The sequence below is a fragment of the Carcharodon carcharias genome, chromosome 32, assembly GCF_017639515.1.
Source record: "Carcharodon carcharias isolate sCarCar2 chromosome 32, sCarCar2.pri, whole genome shotgun sequence".
Classification (NCBI taxonomy): domain Eukaryota; kingdom Metazoa; phylum Chordata; class Chondrichthyes; order Lamniformes; family Lamnidae; genus Carcharodon; species Carcharodon carcharias.
The window spans coordinates 9,883,919-9,910,355 of NC_054498.1; the positions used below are offsets into that span (position 1 = coordinate 9,883,919).

At 46.0% G+C, this 26,437-nt stretch overlaps 1 protein-coding gene across 1 annotated transcript in view; it reads right to left on the reverse strand.

The window, feature by feature from the left end:
• Positions 1 to 20,488, reverse strand: part of LOC121271963 (sorbitol dehydrogenase-like) — a 61,890-nt gene extending 41,402 nt beyond the window's left edge. Inside the window, exons 1-4 of the mRNA XM_041178222.1 lie at positions 20,435 to 20,488; positions 15,681 to 15,714; positions 10,153 to 10,317; positions 9,247 to 9,406 (exon numbers count right to left, since the gene is read on the reverse strand). Coding sequence (XP_041034156.1) covers positions 9,247 to 9,406; positions 10,153 to 10,317; positions 15,681 to 15,714; positions 20,435 to 20,488 — 413 coding nt within the window. The remainder of the gene's footprint in view (positions 1 to 9,246; positions 9,407 to 10,152; positions 10,318 to 15,680; positions 15,715 to 20,434) is intronic.
• Between the last annotated feature and the right edge of the window lie 5,949 nt (positions 20,489 to 26,437).

Below are 26,437 nucleotides of genomic sequence, written 5' to 3' on the forward strand. Positions count from 1 at the left end.
TTGCCCACATCCCATGAAAGAATAAATTTTAAAAAAACTGTTTGGAGTGGATATGGTCACATGGAAAGACCTCCATTGTGATATCCTATAATGCGTCAAAAGGTGCATGCCCCTTATATAAATATCTCAAAATAGTTACCTTGTTTATTGAGCTAATTCATTAGACAATCCAATGTGTTTCTAGCAACTATCTGCGTGATACCATGGAAATGCAGATAATTTCTCTTGAGATGAAGCAATAAGATGAATAGCAGGGTTGGTGAATAATCACACACAAACTTATAAATTGTACTTTTCTGGTTTAAATCAGGCCAGGTTGATGTGATGAAGTTTCTCTCTTTTCTGAAGGCTGGAATAGTCCTGTGTAAAATGAGTTGAGTGAACTTGAATGCACTTGTGGGCCAAAACATACTGCACTGCCCATATTTTGGTAGAAACTTGTATTACACTCACATATTCCCTTACATTGCTTTCTAAATCCCTCAACCAATGATGCACCATGGTTTAGTGGGTATCATCTACAGGATGGACTACAGCTGGTCTCCAAAGCTTCTTCTATCCCTCTCCCAAACTTATGACTTCCACCGCCTATAAAGGACAAGGGCAGCAAGTAGACAGGAACACCATCACCTCCAAGCTCCCCCCGCCAACGCACAAACCATATTGCCTTGGACATATAACTGGGTACTCCTTCATCGTCACTGGGTCAAAATCCTGGAACTTCCTATCGAGTGGCACTGTGGGAGTACCTTCACCAAACGGACTGCATCAGTTTAGCTCCTCATGAGTAATTATGGAAGGGCAATGAATGCTGGCCTTAATAATGGCACTCACAGCCCAAGGAAGCAAATATATAAGGTGCTTGGTATAAAATTGTACCTGCCTCTACAAAGGTATACTTTGGAATGAGGTCTCAGATGTTAAATAGTATCATCAGCTTTTCTGCTTTGAGATTTTTGTGAGCATTATTCAAGAATGTATGGGGTCACACAACTTGTGAAGCTCCCCTAAGACCAAGATTGAATTTACGAGACGGTCTGCTATATAATGTACTGCTAAGTATTAAAGGAGCAGTGTTAAAAGTGTGTGTGTGTGTGTGGTGTGTGTGTGTGTGTGTGTGTGTGTGTGTGTGTGTGCGCGCGCGCGCGCGCACGCGGAAGGAGAAAAGAGATAGGGGGAGCAGCTCAAAACACAATGAACCACGTGTATACTGGATGGAGCAGAATAGATGGGTCATTGAGCATTTGTTCATATGTTTTGATGAAGACTCTGGTTGGAGCTAAGACTTGGGGTGGAATTGTCCCATATTTGCACTAAGTGCGGTAGCGGATGGGTAAAATGATGTTCTCCCAACGGCCTCAATGGCAAGTTTTCACGCCGTATCATCCCAAACCTGCTGCATTACCTATGCATTCCCGGGAAACACGTCATTTCCATGGTGGGTGGGTTCTCATTCGCCCGCCACGCCATCGTCTCACCACTTCATCACCATATTTAAATCCAGCCACGTGCACACCTCTCAGCCCACGACTGCTGCAGGGAAGATGTCCATGAACGGCAAAAAAGACTGCAGCCACCAGGTTTAGCGACGTGTCACTGGAACGCTTTTTGGATGCCATGGAGTCCCGCCGCGATGTCCTTTACCCCCGCTCTGGCGTGACCAACCAGGCGTGGGAGGCGGTGGGAGGCGGTGGTCAGCACCAACACCTTTCAAAGGAGGACAGCCATCCAGTGCCGCAAGAGGATGAATGATCTCCTGCGTTCTGCCAGGATAAGTCACTCTTCTCACACTCTCAACTCACATTCAGAAACCCATCACACATCTATCGGGCCCTCCCTCGCTGCCGGTTCAAGGGACATCACCATTCTCTCTCACACTCACCGCCATTATCCTCATCCCATGTATGGAACCACTCACCAGCCGCACATGCCAGGCAGCTGACCTGGCAGGTATCCTGCTTACACTCTCTCCATCTCTATTCATGCAGGGCAAGCTGGCACACAACAAGAGGGAGAGGTTGCAGACTGGTGGAGGGGTACCTGAAATCAAGCTCCTCACGGAGCCATCAGAAATCAGAGCCATGCGGCTGGCCAGCAGGGATCTGGACCGGTCCTGTGCTAATGGTGAGGTCGGCTCTGCTCTACCAAGCGAGGCCCCAGCAATGCAACATCCATCAGACAACCATGCTGTGAGAGATGTCTCCTGTTTCACAGGTCACTGCCATGCACTAATTATCTCCCTTTGCTTCCACAGGCACATCTGGGAAACAGCTGACGTAGTCCATGACGCAGGGCCTCCAATCAAGCCCCAAAGAAACCTCTGAAGAGAAATCTAAAGGCACCCTCCCTGAAGTCCCATTACAGCGCTCAGCCCATACACTCCACCAGCGCTGGGGCACATACCCCATTGGGACCGAGCTTCAGAGTAGCCTCGCGACCACAATCTGTTGAGCACATCGCACTGTCTGATCCACAGCAGGCGGCAGCAAGGATCTCTCTGCCATCCGGCACTCGGAGGACTGCTGGAGGCCAGGAATTTGCTGAGTCCGAGTCAGATGACGAGCCTCTGGACTCGGTCATGTCACAGTTGCTGGAGCTGCAAAGGCAAGCTCGGGAACAACAGGAAGGGATGTCGGCTGCACTCCTCAGATTGCAAGGCATGACGGAGGAGTCCGTCCACCTTCAGGTGATAGCGCTGGCATGCCAACGCATCGAGGTCAACACTGGGAGGATGACGGCCGCCATGGAGACCTTGGTCCAGGATATCGCACCTGCACTGCTGCATGGGCTTAACTCCATCGCTGATGCCATAGTTGGCCTTCAACAGTGTGTACATGAGAGGGGTGCGGGGCAGCTTGATCTCACTCCAGCTGCTCCTCAAAGAGTTAGCCTGGGGCCCTTGGACACCCATAGGGAGGGGGATCAGCAGGTGTCCCCTCCCCGGGGACATCCATCTAGGTGACACCAGTAGTGTCCAGCCCATCCAACTCCACTTCCTGTGACCTCAGCAGCTCCAGCTCCACAGGCCGAGGAGGGTGCCACTGCCGAACAACAGGACCCCGAAAGCAGGCCGGGGCTCTCCACATCTCAGCCCTCCAAAGGACGCCCACCAAGGTCATCACAGTCAGGGTGTAGCAGTCAGCAGGCTGCCCTCCACCTCTGTTGTGGATGTCCAGGGGGCACCAAAACAGTTGCACAGCCTGGGCATGGGTGTTAATCACTTGTACATACTGCTCACTATTGTCAATAAACTCCAAAGGATGTCTCCCTGCCTATGGCCTGCCTATGTTCATGTCACTCAGATGTGAAACCTTTCCGGATAAGATAAAGGCAGGTGTCTCAGTCCAGGGCCTCTTCCCTGTGCTTTGTGCAGCTTTCAGACCAAAGTGATGGTCCAGCCTCACACTCCCTGGACACATTACTGATACCTGCACCTCGACAGTGCTGGTCATTGCTGCCAGAATGATGTGGGCAGGCATCACAGAGTTCCATCATTCTCTCTGTTTGCTCACAGCACCTTTAAGGTGGGGCTGGCCACTATCTCTTCAGCATCTGAGACCATTGACTCTGTGCTCCTGAAGGCAGACAAAGGATCAGATGCTTCTAAAGTTTCATGGCTGCGTCTCTATGATATGACCCTGATCACAGAGCACAAGTGAGCTGTTCTCAGCTAGACAGGAGTCAGACATTCTCAGAGGCAATGTGAAGACCTATGGAGTGTCCTCACTGCAAGTTGTCATCATCCTCCTGGAATCTAGCAACAATTAGGGCCTCCACTGCGTCTCCATGACAGGAGCATTATCACAGAGGGTATGTGCGCTGCCTTGGCCAGACTGGAGTCAAACATTCATAAATGCAATGTGAGAATCTATGGAGTCTTCTCACTGCAAGTCATCATCATCCCCCACAAAGCTAGCAGCTATGAGGGCCTCCCGAGTGGGCCTGCCTCGTCTGACCAGTGTGAGGGCCTCATCCCAGTTATTATCGCCACCTTTGAGGACCTCCTCAACCTCATCCCTATCAGCGTCCTCCTCATCAGAGTAGATGTGCAGCTCCTCCATCTCCTCCTCAGGCAGCTCCTCTCCCTGTTGCTGCACCAGGTTGTAAAGGGCACAGCAGACGACGATGATGTGTGACACCCTCTGCGGACTGTATTGCAGGGCTCCATCAGACTGGTCCAGGCACTGGAACCTCATCTTGAGCATCTCGATGGTCTGCTCCATCATGTGGCGAGTTGCTGCATGAGCCTCATTATCCCATCGCTCTGCTGCAGTCTGAGAGCACCGCACAGGTGTCATCAGCCACGGCCTCTGTGGGTAGCTCTTGTCCCAGAGGAGCCAACCCTGCAGCTTCTGTGGAGCCTGGAATATGTCAGGGATCTGTGATTGAATGAGGATGTAAGCATCGTGCACACTCCATGAAAATCATGCGCAGACCTGCAGGATGTGTTTCTGGTGGTCGCACACCAGCTGCACATTCAGCAAATGGAATCCCTTGCGGTTGATGTAGTCCAAACTGTGTTGTGATGGAGATCTGAGCGCCACATGAGCTCAGTCAATCGCACCCTGCACCTGTGGGAATCCCGAGATCTGGGCAAATCCAATCGCTCTTGCATCCTGGCTGTCCTGGTCCCTGGCGAAATGCACAAAGTTGTGTGCCCTCGCAAAGATGGCATCCGTGACCTCATGGATACATTTGTGGGTGGAGGATTGTGATATCCAACTCCACCTGTGGAGCCCTGAAATGAGCCACTAGCTTAGAAATTGATCACTGCAGTCACTTTCATGGACATTAGCAGTGGATGCCCTCCATGTCCCCATGGCGCCAAATCCTGCAGTAACTGGCAGATGTGACCGACCAGTTCCCTGGACATGCACAGTCTTCAGCAACACTGGTTCTTGGTCATCTGCAGAAATGAAAGGCAGTGTCTATAGACCCTGGGTGTCACTAGGCACCGACCAGCGACAGCTCGCAGTGGCTCTTCAGCAGCGTATGGAGGAGCCCCAGCTGCCCCTTCTTGCTGAGGGTGCTGCTCCTGCCTCTGCGAAGCCAGGAGCCTCAGTCGCTCTCTCCTCCGTTGTCTTCACTCTCTATGGGTCATGAGGCCTACAGAGAGTTCACCAGGCTCCACAATCCTGATGTACTCCTCCTGCAGGATGAAAGAGAGAGATGCGTGGGTTAGCATGGGTGTACTAAGAACGTATCCTGGTTAAGTCTGAAAGCCCATTAATGCACCACGGAGAGAGTGCTGGCCACCACTTGGACGGCCAGAGATTAGTGCGCCCACCAACGGCCCACTCCACCCGACCGATTGGCAGCAGCTTTGCCCATTGGACTGCACGCTGTGCTCTCAGCTCAGGCACAGGCATTCTCCTAACCCACACTGCAAGGCTGCACTGTTAGCTGGAACCATGGGGGAAGACTGGTCCAAACCGGGATGATAACATTGCAAGGGGCTTTGAGCGCCTCCAGCAGTGACTGCTCCATGGCCAGATTTAGCAAGGAGATTGTACAACATTCTGCAGCCAACTAAAACACTCGGTTTGCAGTCAGTGCTTGAGGGGTGAAAAGCTCTGGAGCACTTGGTGGCACTTTGATGCCCCTACGTTGCTTGAGTGGGCAGAAAAACCCAACTCCAATTATATCAATGGCTGCGACTGAACTGTCTCGGTTGCAGAGGAATGGTCGCTTTATATAAGGTGTCCCTAATGTCTGGCTGCTTCCATCACCCACCCTGCCCCCCAGCGCAAGTGCTTGTGCGCTATATTCAACCGCAGGGCTGCCCTTACCAACCGCCCACCCCCAAGTCACCTCGACAACAGGACTGGCCTTGTCACCCCCCTCCCCACCCCCCCCACCCCAACATGCCTGAAGCTTGAGGTCCAACAGGCGACCCTGGCGAGTGCTCCACAACGTTACTGTGCACTCACCTCCGAGTTCCCCTCAAAGTGCAGCCCGCCAAGCGCACGCCTTTCATATGCTGCTGTGAAACACATCGGCGTGCTTTCCTGCTGACACGGGTGGACGATCCAGCTGGGGGGGGTGGGGGGAGGATTCCAGTGGGCAGGCCTAATAATGATATGCAGATGTATTACAATCCCAACGTCCGGTGGTGGGATACGCGGCCCACCATCGGTGGGCTGAGCGGACAATCACAAACTGGTTTCACGCCGTCGTGAAACTGATCGCGCTATATTGTCCACTCGTGCCACCGAACACGCCCGACGCTGGTGGGCACCGGAAAATCCCGGCCTTGAATCCAGTCACAAGAGCAATGCTCATGTCCGTCTCTCTTCTCTCTGTAAACTATAATAACACCAGTAACCCAGGACTGGATTATAATTATTCACTAATACTGCAAAGTTAAAATCTCTATGCTGAGTTTGTGAAACTTTCTTCCTCACTCAAGAGGATACCCAAAAATCTCCCATGAGATTCCCCACCCACCCCCACTTTAAAGTACAGAGACAAACTGCCAGTGGTCCTAGTTGACCTAGTTGAAGTAACTAATCCTGTTTCACAAGTCATAATGACTCTGGCTCAGCAAGCTTGTTAGAGAATCCCAGCTGTTCCTGGGATCACGCTGGCTGCTATATCTTCCTAAGTTCACCAGGGGACGGGTAGGGTTCTCCTGCTTTTCAGTGGTTTGGGAGCACTTCTGCAGCAAGCCCCTGTAACGGTTACAGTAGGTGAGTGGTCTCGGATTGGGCGTGAGGGATGCAATGTTCCCCTCTGCATCTCCCAGCACCTTCTCACAAAGCTGTTGTGGATCATGATTCTTTAAAGGTTTGGAAACCCCCTGTCCTTTTCTCTCCCCTGCCCCCTGCTTTATCAGTGTTCAAGATGTCCTAGCTGGATGAATGCTCCACTATAGGAAGTTGATACAGTGGTCTCTGATTATGTATAGGTAAGGATCAAGGCTGTGCAAATCCCTCCAGTGCAGTATTTGTAGAAGTTTTTTTCCCCAATTCTCCAAGTCCATTTTATTTGCTAACGGGAATTCATAGTATGTCAATTTGCAAATGGGACTTCTTAACAGATTTAACATTTTTGAGACAGTTTAACACACTTCAGAAGTGTGGCTGAGCTATTTTATTCCCATTCCAAATTAGTGCTCCAGACTCAGATGGGGATTAGGACACACCAAGGTAGCCCTCTCAGTTGTGTAACATTTCAAAGGGGGTGTTCAGGAGCATAGGCACACTTTCTTGGTTTATAAGAAAATAAGGAATGGGAGCAAGGGTAGGCCATTCGGCCCCTCAAGCCTGCCCCGCCATTCAATAAGATCGTGGCTAACCCAGCCCTCAACTGATTTTTCGTGCTAGCTCCTCATAACCCTCAACTCCCTGACATTTCAAAAATTTACCTACCTCCTCTTTAAATGCTTTCAGTGATCTAGCCTCCACAACTCTCTGAGGCAGAGAATTCCAGGCATTCACATCCACTCAGAGAAGAAATTCCTTTGCATCTCAGTTTCAAATGAATGTCCCCTTATTCTGTATCTATGTCCCCTCGTTCGAGATTCCCCCACTAGTGGAAACACCTTCTCAACATCTACCCTGTCAAGTCCCCTCAGAATCTTGTATGTTTCAATGAGATCACCCCTCATTCTTCTAAACTCTAGTGAATAAAGGCCTAACCTGTTTAGCTGTTCTTGGTAAGTCAACCCCTTCATCCCAGGAATCAGCTCATCTATATGCTTGACACACACACACTCATGAAGCACGACAATTGTGATCGAGCGATGGCAACTTACAAGTGGTCGGCCGGCACCTATTTTATTTTATATTAGTTTAGTTTTTATTTTATTCTATTTTCACCCGGTGGGGCCTAATTCTGCCCGTCACCTCATTTCCCAGCCTCAGGGATCCAGCACTGGCCCTCAAAACCCAAGCCCTGTCCTTTTGAAGCTGAGGGAACTGAAGCTCTCAGCATTGGGAACCCCATTCCCTGCAACCCAGCTCTCTTGTGCGTTAGGGTGTTAGGCAGAGGCTCTGTCCCTCAGGCACGCGATTGGAAACTCCAGCGCATGTCCAGCGAGTGACCTGTTCAGGTCCTGCCGGAAATTATGACCATTCTACGGGAACTCGCTACAGTCACAGTGCAAGGTCAAACAAGCAATTTCAGGGCCTCGGTGTTCCATTGATACTTTTATCAGAATTCACAGAAGTGCTGGTATGAACTAAGAAGTGGAAATTCAGTCCAAGAAAATACTTGATGTATTCAGATGACATGGCAACTAGCTTAATTGCACTAAAGATAGATAAACACATGGAATAGACAGATATGTCGAGGTTAGATGAAGTAGGACAGGAGAAAGCTCACTTGGTGCTCCAGCATGGAGTGGTTGGGCAGAATGGCCTGTTTACCCGCTGTAAATACAATGTGACTGTATGCAATAAAGTCCCTGAATAACAGATCTCATTGACAGCCGCTATTATTGGCACTTGGCTAACACAAGCGTGAGTTTCCATTGCTCTCTTTATCACAGTCGTTTTGCTTCACAAGTGTAACCGTCCTATTGAGAAAACTTCCCTGTGCTCCTGAACATCTCCTTTGCAATGTTATGCAAGTGAGAAAGTTACCTTTGTGCGTCGTCATTCCCATCGCAGTCCAGAGCAGTAATTTGGAACTGGGGCAAAATATCTCAGCAACACTGCTCAAGAGTGTTAAACTGCCTCAAAAATATTAAATCTGTTAAGGGCTCCCATTCTCAAATTGACATACTCCATGAAGTCGTGTTACCAAATAAAATGGCACACTTACAACGTGAGAAAACACTCATTGGCACAATATCTGTGGACAAAGCTTTCACAAATATTGCACCAAAGGGATTTGTACAGGCTTCATCCCTACCTATGCACAACCAGAGACCATCGTATCAACTTTTCTATAGTGGAGCATTCAACCAGTTACAACATCATCATAAGACATATCACAATAATATCTAACGCTTGTCCACCCAGTGTAACATCTGGTAGATGCCAACATTAGTCTGACAAAGGACAGCAACAACCATGCATATGTAGCTTTGGGCAGGAATTAACTATTCTGCAAACTTTGTATCATCCAGCCCCTCAAAAAGTCAGGAACTATTAACCGGGTTGTTAGAGTATAAATTTTACTCCAACTGTCCTTGTTTGTATCTCTCCTCCAAACTGAGGCTACATTAAAGAGGATGTGGTTCAACAATAAAATAATTTTCCATGATAATAATATCATTAATACTGTTAGCGAAGGACTAACTTGTAACAATAGTTGGCTTTGTGGACATAAAATCGGCACATAGCCCCATCATCATTAGGAAATCCGGCCTGGAAGCTTGTTGGGGACAGGTTGTAACGCCCAATTCTAACATATTCATCGTTCTCCCGGGGGACGATGGGTTCGATGGTAACCTTGTCGCCTGTAGCAAAGGGAGAAAACTTGGACACTTAGTGCACAACACTTTTAACAGTGTAGGTCTGAGTACTGTTAATGGGAACAGCATCGAATCGCAGACACATTTCGGTGGGAGAAACTTGTTCCTGCTCGCTATAGGATCCCATATACAATTCAGCTGCTAAAGCTCGGGGGTGTTAATTTTAGCCTAACCAGTAGGGCAGCCAACCCTCCAGGATTGGCTTGCAGGCTCCAGGAATTCAAGAGCAATCTCCATGACGCTGCTGCGTGCAACCCTGGAGAAAGAGGGCTTTTGGACTCACGTCACATTTGCCCTTCCAATGTGGCCCTTAGCGTTCAGTCCCTTGGCCCTTAAGCAGCCAGTCCCATGGCCATTAGAAACCAATATTATGGCCTTGGAAACCAGTCCTTTGACTCTTATCAGTTGCTTGGCCCTTAGAAATCAGCTCCTCAGCCCTCAATAATCAGCCCGGTGGCTCGTAGCAATCGCCATGGCCCTTAGCACCCAGTCCCGTGGTTCTTAATAACCAACCCTGTGGCCCTTACCAATCAGTCCTTTGGTTATTATCAACGAGTTGCTTAGCCCTTATTAATCAGCTCCTTTGCTCTTGGCTTTAAGCCAATGGGTCCCTGGGCAACCAGTTCCCAGGCACTTAACTAGTTATTTCTGGTGCCCAGGCTAGATGGGAAATGGGAAGAAGTTGAGGAAATGATGCTGTTGGCTCAATGCAAAAATGTATGTTGACTGACCTGCTTTGAGATGGTTTACGCCACAGGACACTTTAACCACAGTCCCCGAGGCTTCATGCCCAAGAACAAGGGGTTTCTTGACGCACATATCCGCAAATTTTCCTTCTGACCAGAAATGGACGTCTGTACTACAGATCCCAACAAAACCCATTTTCAGCAGAACGTCTGAAACAACAGCACAGCAAGAAAGCTGAAACAGTGGATGCTGAACCAGATAAGGCAGGATCTCCTGTTTATATTGTGGAATGTCAGAGAAATATTAGGACCTTGAAAAGATGATAAGATGCATTTATGCTTACTTGATAGAAAGAGTATAATCTGATATTTTAATTAATTAGTATTTCCAATCAAGAATCTGAATGGTGGGGAGGGGTGTGCTGTCAGAGGCATCACGGAAGGAATGCCTGATTCTTGCAGGCCCCTCAGGCAGGTACCTGGGTCTAAGGGCAACTCAACCTCTGAATCTGCCAAATCCTCACCCTGATAAAGCAGCCAGCTTTCCCGACATTCAGTCAACCAGAGTTAAAGTTGATAATAACCGAATGGCAATGAGACTGGCAGTTGCATTGTCACACAGGGTAGGTGGTGGCGTGGTGGTATTATCACTGCACTGGCATTCCAGGGTAATACTCTGGGACCTAGGTTCAATCCCACCATGGCAGATGGTGAAATTTGAATTCAGTGAAAGTCTGATGATGACTATGAAACCATTGCTGATTGCTGTAAAAACCCATCTGATTCATTAATCAGGTTTTCTTTAGGAAATGGTCTGGCCTACGTGACTCCAGGCCCACAGCAATGTGGTTGACTCTTAACTGCCCTCTGAACAAGGGCAATTAGGATTGGGCAATAAATGCTGGTCAGCCTAGCCAGTGAAGCCCACATCCCATGAACAAATTTTTAAAAAATTACAGAAGTTCCAACCCACCTCCCTGGAATGGGTTAGTCTCCTGCACATCTTCCAGTCTCACTTAAAGTTGGAAGGGTGGGGGTTTGTGGCAGGTTTGTGTACAGAGAAAAACTTTTCAGACATTCACCCCCATCCAGCCCAAACCCACCTATTTTTAGATTATAAATACCAATGTTCAAATGTTTCAAACAACCTATTGGGTCAAGTTAGGGAAAGCAAACAAAGGGTAACGCTATGTACTGAGCAGATGGATATGATAGACATCCTAGAGTCTGAGACAGTTGACTTATTTTACCTGCAAGCTTTGCACACATTGGCTGTGGAGAGGATCATTGATAAGGAGTTGACCTCAGGGTTTGATTGGCAACTTGAAGGACAGGTTCTTTTTTAAATAATGGTATTTTCATCCACAAACACATCTGCAGCCTGAAGGCTGAATTGCAGTGTGACTTACATCGAAAAATTAGGCTAGGCAATCAGGCTAAAAAACTTGTAAACATGTAATCTTCAAAATCCTGGAACTCCCTCCCTTGCAGCACTGTGGGTGTACCTACACCACACAGACCACTGCGGTTCAAGAACCTAAGAGCATGAGAAATAGGAGCGGGGTAGGCTATTCAGCCCCTCAAACCTGCCCCGTCATTCAATAAGATCATGGACCATTAGCCCCAGGCCTCAACTCCTCTTTCATGCCAGCAACTCATAGCCCTCAACTCTCTGATATTTCAAAAATCTATCTACCTCCTCTTTAAATACTTTCAGTGTTCTAGCCTCCGCAACTCTCTGGGGTAGAGAATTCCAGATATTCACTACCCTCCGAGAGAAGAAATTCCTTCGTATCTCAGTTTTAAATAAGTGTCCCTTTATTCTGTAACTATGTCCCCTAGTTTGAGATTCCACCACTAGTGGGACCATCCTCTCAACATCTACCCTGTCAAGCCCCTCAGAATCTTACACGTTTCAATAAGATCACCTCTCATTCTTCTAAACTCTAATGAATAAAGGCCTTAACTGTTTAGCCATTCTTGATAAGTCAACTCCTTCATCCCAGGAATCAGCCTAGGGGACATAGTTACAGAATAAAGGGACACTTATTTAAAACGGAGATGAAAATACCATTATTTAAAAAAAACCCTGTCCTTCAAGTTGCCTCAGGTCAACTCCTTATCAAAGATCCTCTCCACAGCCAACATGTCCAAAGCTTGTAGGTAAAATAAGTCAATGTTCTCAGACTCTAGGATGTCTATCATATCCATCTGCTCAGTACATAGCGTTACCCTTTGTTTGCTTTCCCTATCTTAACCCAATAGGTTGTTTGAAACATTTGAACATTGCTATTTATAATCTAAAAACAGGTGGGTTTAGGCTGGGTGGGGTTGAAAGTCTGAAAAGTTTGTCTCCCTACACAAACCTGCCACAAACCCCCCACCCTTCCAACATAAGATTTCCCTTTCACAAAACCATGTTGACTCTATTTGATTGCATTAAGCTTTCCTAAATGTCCTATTTCTTCCTTCATAATGGACTCCAGCATTTTCCCAATGACGGATGTTAGGTTGACTGGCCTATAGTTTCTTGTTTTTGTCTCCCTCCCTTCTTGAACAGGGGCATCACATTAGCAGTTTCCCAATCCTCTAGGACCCTCCCAGAATCCAGTGGGTTCTGGAATATTTCGACCAATGTCTCTATCTCTGCAGCCACTTCCTTTAAAATCCTTGGATGCAGCCTATCAGGTCCTGGTGACTTGTCTGCTTTTAGTCCCATTAGTTTGTCAAATACTTTGTCCCTTATGATAGAGACTGTTACAAGGTCTTTCCTCCCATTAGCTCCTTGCTTATCGTATATCTTTGGGATGTTTATAGTGTCCGCCACTGCGAAGACGGATGCAAAATATTGGTTTAAATTATCTGCCATTTCCATGTTCCCCATTCTCAATTCGCCAGGTGCATTCTCCAAGGGTCCCACGCTCACTATAGCCACTCTTTCTTTTTATATACCCGTAGAAGCTCTTGCTGTTTGGTTTTATATTTCTTGCCAATTTATTTTCATAATCAATTTTCTCCTTCTTTATTAGCCTTTTACTCATCTGCTGCTGGTTCCTAAAAAAATTCCCAATCCTCTGGCCTACCACTAGTTTTTGCCACTTTGTATGCCTTAGCTTTTGATTGGATGCTCTCCTTGACCACCTTTGTTAACCAGAGGTGGTTCATCCTTCTCATCGAGTCCTTTTTGACCAGGATAAATTTTTGCTGAGTGTTATGAAATATCTGCTTAAATGTTTGCCACTGCTCATCCACTGACCTTCCCCTTAGTCTATTTTCTGAGCCTGCTTTAGACAACTCTTTCTTCATGCCTCTGTAATTGCACTTATTTAGGTTGAGGGCACTGGTTTGAGACCAGAGTTGCTCACCCTCAAACTGAATTTGAAATTCTACTCTGTTGTGATCGCTACTCCCTAGAGGATCCTTAACTACGATATCTCTTATTAATCCCATCTCATTACACATTACTAGATCTAAAATCCTGGGGAGGTTCTGCAATGTATTGCTCTAAGAACGAATCCCTGATGCGCTCTACAAATTCATCTTCCATGTTACCCCTGCCAATCTGATTTGCCCAGTCAATATCCAGATTAAAATCACCCATGACAATTGTAGTGTCCTTCTTACATGGACATTATTTCCCAATTTATACTTTGTCCTACAGTGAGGCAACTCTTCGGGGGTCTATAGATAACCCCCAGCCGTGACTTCGCCTTCTCAAGGGCAACTAGGGAATGGCAGTAAATGCTGGTCTAGCCAGCAATGCCCACATCCTGTGGAAGAAGAATTCAAAAAATACATAGCAAGGGGTGAGATTTCAAGGAGAGATGGAGTAGGGAGGGGGAAGAAGCATCCAGAGGGATGTTGGTACTCATGAGTTGTTGAAAGTTGCAATCCTTCATTACCTTCTCAGGGCCAATAATGATGGGCAATAACTACCAGTGACAACAATATCCCTAGAGCAAGTTTTAAAAAAAGACCTGTGATTGATGAAGTGGGCATGTGCAGGTCCAGTGATGACAGGTCCACCCTGCAATATAAATGTGGGCGGGCTCCATTCCACTAGTTCCAGGGCAAAGAAAAAGTCTGTGCTTCTCTGAAATGTTCCTGCTATAGGATCATAGAACTGTTGTAGCACAGAGGAGGCCATTCAGCCTCGAGTTCCTGTGCTGGCTCTCTGCAAGAGCTATTTGCCTAGTGCCACTTCCCCGGCTTTTCTCGTAGCCCTGCAATTCTTTCCTCTTCAGATACTGATCAAATACCCTTTGGAAAGCCACATTTGAATCTGTCTCCACCACACCCTCAGGCAGTGCATTCCAGAGCCTAACCACACGCTTAAAAAAGCTTTTCCTCATGTCGTTGTTGCTTCTTTTGCCAATCACCTTTAAGAAGTGTCCTCTGCTTCTCGATCCTTTCACCGCTGGGAACAGTTTCTCCCTATCTAGCTCATCACTCACAAATACAACCTAATTATAATGAGCTGTAATCAAAGCTAAGAAAGGTGAGGGGGAGAATTATGCTATTGACTTGAGTTTAGGTCTATTGTATCCCAATGAAAATATTTCTAATCTATAACTTAGAAGTTAGTGTTTGTGATGTTTGCAGGAATAGGCGAAATGCTAACTGGACTGAAAATAAGTTCAGACAACATTTATTTTAATTTACATAGCTAACATGAGTGGAGTAAACTTGGCATGCATTGAAACAGCAACAGTTTAATGTGACGATGGAGGTATTGAAGAAAGATGTCACAGTACATCACAGAAGACAGAAAGTGCTGGATATATTCAGCAAAGGGTAATGAGTTTGAAGACTGACTAAATGCAGCCCACAACTTGCTGTAAGAAAAATTAAACAGGAAAAGAGGGTCAGTGGCACACCAAATGTTACATGCACCAGATGCATCAAAATATTTTTCATGAGTGCATAACTTTATTGGCTGGAAGACTGCTTCCTTGATCAAATGCTCCTGGTGAGGACTGACGCTCACAGGGAGCACCAATAGGGAAATTGTGAGTCTGCACAGGGCCTGATTTACCAAATGATTGACCATTTCTGCCAGGCAGCAGCAAATTCTGATCACTACAAGGTCCACTTATACTCAGCAGCAATGCTAAAGCTATCCTGGGAGCCAGAATCGATAGGGCTGCAGAGGACAAGTTTGTGCAAAATTAGCATAAAAGAATAATTTAGGACTGAAATAAAAGCTCATAATTTTATTGTAAATGAGTTCCTGATGAGAATTTTCGAATTAAGCAGAAAGATCACAGATGATGCTTTTATAAATGGACACTGCAGCTCCAAAAAACAAGAACATATCCAGTATACTTTGTACAAATTAGGAGCCAGGATCTGATAGGACTGCGGAGTAAACACTTGTACAGCCTGAAGCTAATCGATCAAACACAGGAGCTCATGGAATATCCCTTTAAAGGCTGAGCCGTTCTTCACAAAGATTCATGGTATTATACACATTTATCTGACACAAGATATGATACTGTGTTGGGAAATAATAAGGGTAATAATAAAAGCACACAATGACATTCAAGGTTCTGAGTCAGGAAAAACAGACTTACCGCCAGGACAGAGCTCTGGAACAGGACGTTTTTCCTGTGAAGAGAGGAAATATACCTTTCAAAAGGAAGTCAGGTTCTTCTGGGCTAATTCACGTGATGATTGCACAATGTTCAGCCCCATTCGCAACTCCTCAGATACTGAAGCAGTCCATGTCCAAATGCATCAAGACCTGGACAATATCCAGGCTTGAACTGACTAGTACCACACAAGAGCCAGGCAATGACCATCTCCAACAAGAGAGAATCCAACCATTGCACCTTGATGTTCAATGGCATTACCATCACTGAATCCCCACTATCATCATCCTGGAGGTTACCATTGACCAGAAACTGAACTGCATTAGCCATATAAATACTGTGGCTACAAGAGCAGGTCAGAGGCTAGGAATCGTGCAATGAGTAACTCACCTCCTGACTCCCCAAAGCCTGTCCACCATCTACAAGGCACAAGTCAGGAGTGTGATGGAATACTCTCCAGTTGCCTGGATGGGTGCAGCTCCCACAACACTCAAGAGGCACCGTCCAGGACAAAGCAGCCCACTTGATTGGCACCACATCCACAAACATTCACTCTCTCTGCTACCGACGCACAGTGGCAGCAGTGTGTACCATCTACAAGATGCACTGCAGGAATTCACCAAGGCTCCTTAGACAGCACCTTCCAAACCCATGACCACCACCATCTAGAAAGACAAGGGCAGCAGATAGATGGGAACACCACCACTTGGAGGTTCCCCTCCAGGTCACTCACCATCCTGACTTGGAAATATATCGCCGTTCCTTCATTGTCGCTGGGTCAAAATCCTGGAACCCCCTTCCTAACAGCACTGTGGGTGTACCTATACCACATGGACTGCAGCAGTTCAAGAAGGCAGCTCACCACCACCTTCTCAAGGACAACTAGGGATGGGCAATAAATGCTGGCCCAGCCAGCGAAGCCCACATCCCATGAATGATTTAAAAAAAGATGTGATAGAGATAACAGGTATAATGATTCCTGTTGCTAATTAGATATAAGCAGGAAATTTACAGAAAGAAAACTACCTCCTTCATCAGACCAGTTAAGTTAGATGTTCACTTGGAGTCAACTCATTTTTTTAAGCTTTTAGAATTGATGCTCAAAGGAGAATGGATCCTTCTATCTCCCTGGTCATCACGAGGTAGGTATGGGAGGTCATTTGACCACCTTAGCTGTTCAAACAAGGAAAAATCTTACAACTCCCCCATCACTTCTTCTCTCCGGGTCTTCAACCATATCTGAAATGCTTGCCTTCAACCATGCTGTCTCTGAAGACCTTTCTTTACATAGAGAAGATCTCCCTGACATGACTCCTAAAATGCTCTTTAGCTGTAGCCCATGTCACCTTGTTCCATGTCTTGGCCAACACTATGAGCCAGTAAGAACATACAAAATAGGAGCAGGGATAGGCCCACTGGCTCCTCCAGCCTGCCCTGCCATTCACTAAGATCATGGCTGATCTGATTGCGGCCTTAACTTTCTTGCCTTTCCCCTTAACCCTTGACTCTCTTGTAGATCAAAACTGAGCCTCAACATTGATGTAAAGCTCAAAATTACTCAGACCAAATCATATATATCCTCTCGCTACAAGATCTTGTCTGTTATGGTATTTTAAGACTAAAAGCCCTATCTCCTCCCGTCTTTCCTCGCAGCTCAACCCTCTCATGCTGGGAGAACAGTTTTTTGATTCTTATCTGTACTGCTTCTGTATCGTGAATGCAAGGTTAATGGACTTGTTCAGCATCTTGTCCGTCACTTTTTATTTGGAAAATCAGCGTGCGTATCTTGACCATTTACTACACCTTGTTCAGTTGCATTTCAGAGACTATTAATTTAAAATACTTCCTAATCCAGAGAATGTTAATTCAATTTTATTAACTTTGTCTAGCAAAATGAGCAGAAGGTGCCAGCCTGGGTCCTTACTACTGGGTCAATAAAATGCTGCTTCAGGCCTCCTTGTTATGCTTACATTGCCTGGAGGTGAGTCCTTACTCCAAAATACAAACATAACACTTAGGAGCTGGAGTAGGTCATTTGGCCCCTCGAGCCTTCTCTGCCATTTGATAAGATCATGGCTGATCTGATTGTGGCCTCAACTCTTTCCTGTCTACCCCCTACACCCTTTGACCTCTTTATCAGTCAAGACTCAATCCAACTTAGCTTTAAAAGCTTGAGCCTTCACTGCTCTCTGGGGAAGAGAATTCCACAAACCAACACAAGAATACAGGAAATACGAACAGGAGTAGACCACACGGTCCGCCAAGCCTGCTCACCATTCAACATGACTATGGCTGATTTGGGCTTTAACTTCACTTCCCTGCCCGCTCCCCACACCCCTTAATTACCTGAGAAATCACAAATCTGTACATTCCAGCCTTAAATATATTCAACGATGAAGCATCCACCACCCTCTGGGACAGAGAATTCCAAATATTCACAACCCTTTGAGTGAAGTAATTTCCCCTCATCTCAGTCCTAAATGATCGGCCCCTTATCCTGAGACTGTGCCCCCCCGTTTTAAATTCCCCAACCAGCGGAAACAATCTCTGTGTCTACCTTATCAAGCCCCTTCAGAATCTTGTATGTTTCAATGAGATCACCTCGTAATTCTAAACTCCAGAGAATATAGGCCCAATTTACTCAGCCTCTCATCATAGGACAGCTCCCTCATCCCAAGGACCAATTTAGTGAACCTTTGTTGTACTGTCTCCAACGCAAATATATATTTTCTTACATGTGGAGGTCAAAACTGCACACAGTATTCCAGATGGGATCTCACCAAAACCCTTTATAACTCTAGCAAGACTTCTTTATTCTTGGACTCCAATCCCCTTGCAATAAAGGCCAACATGCCATTTGCCTTTCTAATTGCTTGCTGCACCTACATGTTAACTTTTTGTGTACCAGCACACCCAAGTCTCTCTGAACATCAACACTTAAAAGTTTCTCACTTTTTAAAAAATATTCTGCTTTTCTATTCTTATAACCAAAGTGAATAACTTCGCATTTCCCTATACCTGCCATCTTGTTGCCCACTCATCTTGTATATATCTTTTTGCAGCCTCTCTGTGTCCTCCCCACAGCTTATCTTTCCACCTAGCTTGGTATCATCAGCAAACTTAGATACATTACTCTCTGTCTCTTCATCTAAGTCATTAATGTATAAATAGCAGAGGCCCCAGCACTGACACTTCACTACTTGCCAACTTGTAAAAATCCTATTTATGCCCACTCTCTGCTTCCTATTTGTTAACCAATCCTCTATCCATGCTAATGTATTACCTATAATTCCATGCACACTTATTTTGCTTATTAACCTTTTGGGTGGCATCTTATTGCAAGCCATTTGGAAATCCAGGTGTACTACACCTACTGGCTCTCTACCCTTACCAGTTACATCCGCAAAAGACGCCAATAAATTTGTTCAACATGATTTCCCTTTAGGAAAACCATGTTGATTTGTTCTAACCATACCATAGGTGCATTGTTAACACTTCCTTAATAATAGATTCCAGCATTTTCCCAACAATTGATGTTAGGCCAATACCCACCAAGAGAAAAAAAATTTGCCTCATCTCCGTCTTAAATGGGAAACCCCTTATTTTTAAACTGTGTCCCCTAGTTCTAGTCTCTTCCACAGGAGGAAACATCCTCCCAGCATCCACCCTGTCAAATCCCCTTGGGGTCTTATATGTTTCAATAAGATCACCTCTCATTCTTCTAAACTCCAATGGGTACAGGCCCAACCCAAATACAGGCTTGTGATTCTACAATGCTGATTGATCAACTAGCACAACTTGAGAGTACTTGAACCAGAATGCATATTATTTTTTATTTTAATGGACATTAATGCTCCATTTGAATCTACTAGGAAGGAAAAAAATACTATTACTTTTACAGGCCAACCTCTAACCAGAATGGCTTATGGGCCTAATGATGGTCCTAATACTCCAGGACCAGCTCATAAATCTGCCAGAAATCCCATTAATAGCATTTTACAAAGTGATTAACACCAGACACAGATTAACAATTTCCCCACCCCCTATGCACTTTTCCATAAGGTGCATTAACCAAGAGCTAAACCTAGCTTAAATAATTGAAATGTTTCATTTTTGGGGGCGGGGAGGGGTATATTTTTAAATTTAAAAGAACCTTTAATCCTGATTCGCTGAAATTTCTGGTCCCTCACTGACCTCCCAGTAACTAAAGCAAACCACATAAGCGAAGTTGCACTTGAACAAGAATTAAAAGGCAAGAAATACTGAGACCGGGGGGGGGGGGGGGGTGGGGGTTGGTTTGGTGGTGGGGGGAGTTTGGGATCAGTCTTTTTGGATAAGCGGCACCGTGAACGTATCCCTAACAGTGTAACACCGGCGTGACATACATCACTCTGACACGTACATACTGACAACAATAGGGAGAAAGTTACCCCCACAATAAAGCCCCTTTGCAAATGCAGATAATCCACCGTTATTCCCGCACGGAAGGGAACAGAAGTTAATCTTCCAAAGAAAGCATTTGTAATGAAGTTGACACATTGAACAGCACAACCTTTGCCCCAGTTCCATCATCATTAATCCCATGTCTCTCCCCCAAGTCCACTTTCAATGGGGTTTTCTGTGCACTTAAATTCTATTTCTCCCTCTATAAGAAACGAATCTTTCATCCAGGTGACTTCGACTTTCTGATGTTATACATAGATGATATATTATCACATAAGAGACGATTTGATTACCAGTTTCAATTCTCCACAGGCTAGCACCAAAGCTTGGTTCTCTTGCTGCGACATTTTTAGTCTGTTATTGGTTTCCTTCTTTTATGGCGTTGCCTGGCTAGGATCTTGGGTTGGAAGATCACTTGCAGTGTGTGTGTGTGTGTCCCTAAATTTAAGCAAAACCTTCCCCTATCCCCCAAGCTGGTTGCGATGCCCACCCTTGCTGCGCCAGCGTGACTGTATAATTTACTCTGTTAACCTTTGCAGGAGGTTTAATATACCCATGTCACAGGCAACATCCATGGCAACCTTTGAGGCGTAGGGGCGCATCACCAGTTCCCATGGTTACGCCTATGAAGGTTAGATCAGTCATTACCCCTTTGGGCTATAATTGGTCGAGATACCTGCCCCCGTGCAGATTTTGGACCAATCAAAAGCCAGCTCCCTCCTCCTTCCCCCCCCCCCCCACCCCATTTCGGCCTCTCCCACCATCAACAGAGGAGGCAAGTTATTTTTGATGTGATGTGGCTCTCACTTGGATCTCACTTGTCCACTTAAAAAAGTCTTTAGAAAATAAGTTTAACTTCTGCAGGATTTTCAGTATTAGTGTAAATTATAGGGAAAGGCCTGGAGTTTTGATCTGAAGACCAAATTTTTGTGTCCTGACTATTCTCCTGCACTGCCAAGGTAGTCACTGGCCAGAATTTCTTATGAATTTGCGCCCAGCAATATGGATAACTGGGGGCGCAAATAGTTAACATGGTCAATAGCTTGTGGAAACTTGGATTTAAATGAGGAATGTGCTTATGACGCTCAAATTTCCCTGATCCTTTGCGACCATCAATCCCTCTGCCCAGAAATATTTCTGCCCATATAACAGCACCGCCTCATCTCAGATGTATCCTCGGCATCTCTTGGCAGGACAAGGTCACCAACTCAGAGGTTCTGGAGCACGCTGATCCCACCAGCCTGCACTCATTGCTAAGTAAATGATGTTGTGCTGGCTCGGCCACGCTCATCAGATGGATGACGACTGTATATCCAAAGGCCTTCTGTACGGTAAACCGGCTGCTGGGTCATGACCTCCTGGCCGCCTATGCCTCCATTACAAGGACACTTGCAAGCAAGTTAGGAAGATGGCGGACATGGATACTGACAGCTGTGCAACTGTTGCTGATGGCCGTGACCTCTGGAGGCTGACTGTTTGGAAGGGCATTAAAGAAGCGAGCAGAAGTGGAAAGATCGGCTGGCCGAGAAGGGGGCCCAGAGAAAATAGGGAACAGTGAATCGTGTACCTTCTCAGCCCACTGTCTTTCCCTGCAGGCAGCCATATCAGAGTGGAGTTCCTGAGCCCCACCAGTTGATGTTTAACACACGGCACACCAAGGCACAAACCGTCATCTCATGAAATGGAAGACTGTCTCCAAGTTATACAGCTTCATGTACTGGTTTCCTTCCGAACGTTGCTTCAGATTTTGATCTAATATTCAAGTGTTCCAGCAAACAAGGGAGTTTTCCTGCTGTTTTAAACCAATCATTTGAGTGGTAATTTTAAATTTATTCTCAGTGAGACCTCCATCACATTTTCTGTTTCCATCAATACATTTTTATAGCATTAGTTAAAAATTGAAAAGCTTCCCAATTATAGATTCTTAAATATGCTGTACCTAATGTGCATGAATGATGGCTGAATGATTTAAAACTTCAATTTTCACTCTTAAGGAATATAAGATCGGGTGAAACTGTTCCTGTTGGTGGAAGAATTGAGCACCAGAGGGCACTAATTTGATGTGATTGGCAAAAGAAGCAATGGCAAAATGAGGAAAAACTCTTTCAAGCAGTGAGCGGTTAGAATCCAGAATGCACTGCCTGAGAGTGTGGTGAAGCCAGATCCAATTGAGTCCTTCAAAAGAGAATTGGATAATTATCTTAAAAGAGAAAAAAAAACTTGCAGGGCTATGGGGAGAGAAATGGGGGAATAGGACTGGGTTAGTTGCTCTTACAGAGAGCTGGCACAGACATGACGGGTAGAATGGCATCCTCCTATGCTGTAACTGTTCTATGATTCGATAGTGATGTGAGTTTGCACTTCCCTCCGGCTCTGATTGTTGATGCTGATTTGCACCCATTTTATATTCAGGCATGTTCTAATGAGATTGGCAGGTGTTTTGACATTGGCAGAGTAAGTGAGGGAAAGGGCACATTTTGGGTCTAACTTCTGGGTTGGATCCATGGGAGAAATTCCCAGACTCCCATTGACTTTAACAGGAACTGATGATTCCAACCGCCCCACTCTTGTTCAAAACTCCTGATTGTGGAAGGCGCGCATGCATCAGGACCAAGGTGAAAGTACTTTTTCTAGGATACTAGTTGACCCTCAGCCTAGCTAGAAGGCAGCAGCTTCCATTGCTGGAACCACTCCAAGGCACTGTTGAAATTTCAGCTTCCCATGAATGTACTTACACTATAAATGTGGTACTGTATTGTATCTGCAGCCAGGATGCAGTGTGATGGCTCAATCTGAAAGAAAGACTGGCTTTTTATTCAGTACCTTTCAGGATGTTCCAAAATGCTTTTACAGCCATTAAGTTATTTTTGAACTGTCTTCACTGCCATAAGGTAGAAAAGATAGTGATCCAACTTGCACACAGCAAGATCCCACACAAAGTGATGTGGCAATGACCAGAAAATCTGTTATATGTTGGCTGAGTGATAAATATTGGCTAGGATGCCAGAAAGAACACTCCCTGTTCTTCAAAATAGCACCTGATGTCCACCTGAGGAGCTTTGGCTGAATGTCTCATCTGAAAGACCTCGATCCGTACTGCACTGGAATCACAATCTAAATTTTATGCTTAAGTCTCTGGAGTGGTATTTGAACGCCCAAGCTTCTGACTCAGATGAAAGAGTGCTACCCACTGGACCTCTTTGGAGTTGGTAGGAATTTGCGTAGATCATTTACATTACCCAGACTTAGCTTACAGGTATTCAAATATTTTTGATTTTCGGGTGTGATATACCATCGTATTGGGGATGGTTGGGATGAATAAACAAGTAGTGACTTTTGTAAACCTAGATAGTAATGATGAGTTGGAGAAATTTCACCCCTATATTTCACCCCTTTCCTATTTTTACTTAGTTCTGTTGAAGGGTCATGAGGACTCGAAACGTCAACTGTGCTCTTCTCCACCGATGCTGCCAGACTTGCTGAGTTTTTCCAGGTATTTCTGTTTTCGTTTTGGAGAAAAGGTTTTGTGTCTCTAAGTGTACATTAAAGAGTTTGTGAAGCAAGAGGAAGCAATCACTGGCAGACTGGACTTGGCACTCATACCTGTACTCCCAAAGACTTGCTGATTTCATTTGAATCATTATCGTTATTTGCCCAAGGGGCAGATTAGTTGCTTTAATAGGGCTTGGGTCGGAAGCAAAAGCTCTCACAACAGCTGGGCACAAGGAAAGGCAAACAACTAGACTTCCTGCGCTAAAGATCAGGTGTAGTTGGCTTGGGCCAGTGGCTTCTCACGCTAAAGGTCGATGAGATATTTTTTTAAATGCAGTTTTTGTATTTGTTCAGTTTTTGGATTTACATGTAAAGGATATTTGACTTGTAGTACAAATTGCCAAACCTGTTCTCTACTGCTAAAACATGAAGCTTGAAGGTACTGTCGAATAACTTAAAACTGAACAAAAAATAAATAAAAAATACCTGGAAAAACTCAGCAGGTCTGGCAGCATCGGCGGAGAAGAGTACAGTTGACGTTTCGAGTCCTCATGACCCTTCAACAGAACTAAGTAAAAATAGGAGAGGGGTGAAATATAAGCTGGTTTAAGGTTGGGGGTTGGGGGGGGGTGGGGCGGGGGGTGGGGGGGTGGTGGGAGAGATGGGGATGGGGGGGTGGTTGTTGAGACAAGCAAGCAGTGAAAGGAGGAGATAACCAAAAGATGTCACAGACAAAAGAACAAAGAGGTGTTGAAGGTGGTGATATTATCTAAAGGAATGTGCTAATTAAGAGTGGAGAGCAGGACAAGCAAGGTACAGATAGCTCTAGTGGGGGTGGGGTGAAATAAGACTAAAAGGGCATACAAGGTATAGATAAATGATCGGTGGAATACATTAAAAATAATGGAAATAGGTGGGAAAAGAAAAATCTATATAAATTATTGGAAAAAACAACAAGGAGGAAGGGGAAGAAAGGGAAAGGGGATGGGGATGGAGGAGAGAGTTTAAGATCTAAAATTGTTGAATTCAATATTCAGTCCGGAAGGCTGTAAAGTGCCTAGTCGGAAGATGAGGTGCTGTTCCTCCAGTTTGCATTGAGCTTCACTGGAACAATGCAGCAGGCCAAGGACTGACATGTGGGTAAGAGAGCAGGGTGGAGTGTTAAAATGGCAAGCGACAGGGAGGTCTGGGTAATGCTTGCGGACAGACCGAAGATGTTCTGCAAAGCGGTCACCCAGTCTGCGTTTGGTCTCTCCAATGTAGAGGAAACCGCATTAAGAGCAACGAATGCAGTAGACTAAGTAGAAGGAAATGCAAGTGAAACGCTGCTTCACTTGAAAGGAGTGTTTGGGCCCTTAGACGGTGAGGAGAGAGGAAGTAAAGGGGCAGGTGTTACATATCTTGTGTTCGCATGGGGAGGTGCCATAGGAGGGGGTTGAGGAGTAGGGGGTGATGGAGGAGTGAACCAGGGTGTCACGGAGGGAACGATCCCTATGGAATGCCGCCAGGGGGATGAAGGGAAGATGTGTTTGGTGGTGGCATCATGCTGGAGTTGGCAGAAATGGCGGAGGATGATCCTTTGAATGTGGAGGCTGGTGGGGTGATAAGTGAGGACAAGGGGGACCCTAACATGTTTCTGGGTGGGAGGAGAAGGTGTGAGGGCAGATGCGCGGGAGATGGGCCGGACACGGTTGAGGTCCCTGTCAACGACCGCGGGTGGAAAACCTCGGTTAAGGTCAGAGGAACTGTTTTTGAAGGTAGCATCATCGGAACAGATGTGACGGAGGTGAAGGAACTGAGTGAATGGGATAGAGTCCTTACAGGAAGCAGGGTGTGAGGAGCTGTAGTCGAGGTAGCTGTTGTAGTCGGTAGGCTTGTAATGGATATTGTGGACAGTCTATCACCAGAAATTGAGACAGAGAGGTCAAGGAAGGGAAGGGAAGTGTCAGAGTGGACCATGTGAAAATGATGGAGGGGTGGAGATTGGAAGCAAAATTAATAAATTTTTCCAGGTCCCGACGAGAGCATGAAGCAGCACCGAAGTAATCATCGATGTACCGGAAAGAGTTGTGGGAGGGGGCCGGAGTAGGACTGGAACAAGGAATGTTCCACATACCCCATAAAGAGACAGGCATAGCTGGGACCCATGCGGGTACCCATAGCCACACCTTTTATTTGGAGGAGGTGAGAGGAGTTGAAGGAGAAATTGTTCAGTGTGAGAACAAGTTCAGCCAGACGGAGGAGAGTAGTGGCGGATGGGGATTGTTCAGGCCTCTGTTCAAGGAAGAAGCTGAGAGCCCTCAGACCATCCCGGTGGGGGACGGAAGTGTAGAGGGATTGGACATCCATGGTGAAGAGGAGGCAGTTGGGGCCAGGGAACTGGAAATTGTTGATGTGACGTAAGGTGTCAGAGGAATCACGGATGTAGGTGGGAAAGGACTGGACAAGGGATGAGAGAAGGGAGTCAAGATAGCGAGAAATGAGTTCTGTGGGGCAGGAGCAAGCTGACACGATGGTCTGCCGGGACAGTCCTGTTTGTGGATTTTGGGTAGGAGGTAGAAGCGGGCCGTCCGAGGTTGGGAGACTATCAGGTTGGAAGCTGTGGGAGGAAGATCCCCAGAGGAGATGAGGTCAGTGACAGTCCTGGAAACAATGGCTTGATGTTCAGTGGTGGGGCCATGGTCCAGGGAGAGGTAGGAGGAAGTGTCTGCGAATTGACGCTCAACCTCGGCGAGGTAGAGGTCAGTGCGCCAGACAACAATCTCTGAACTTAAAACAGAGTTTGTCATCGCTTATTAGTCATG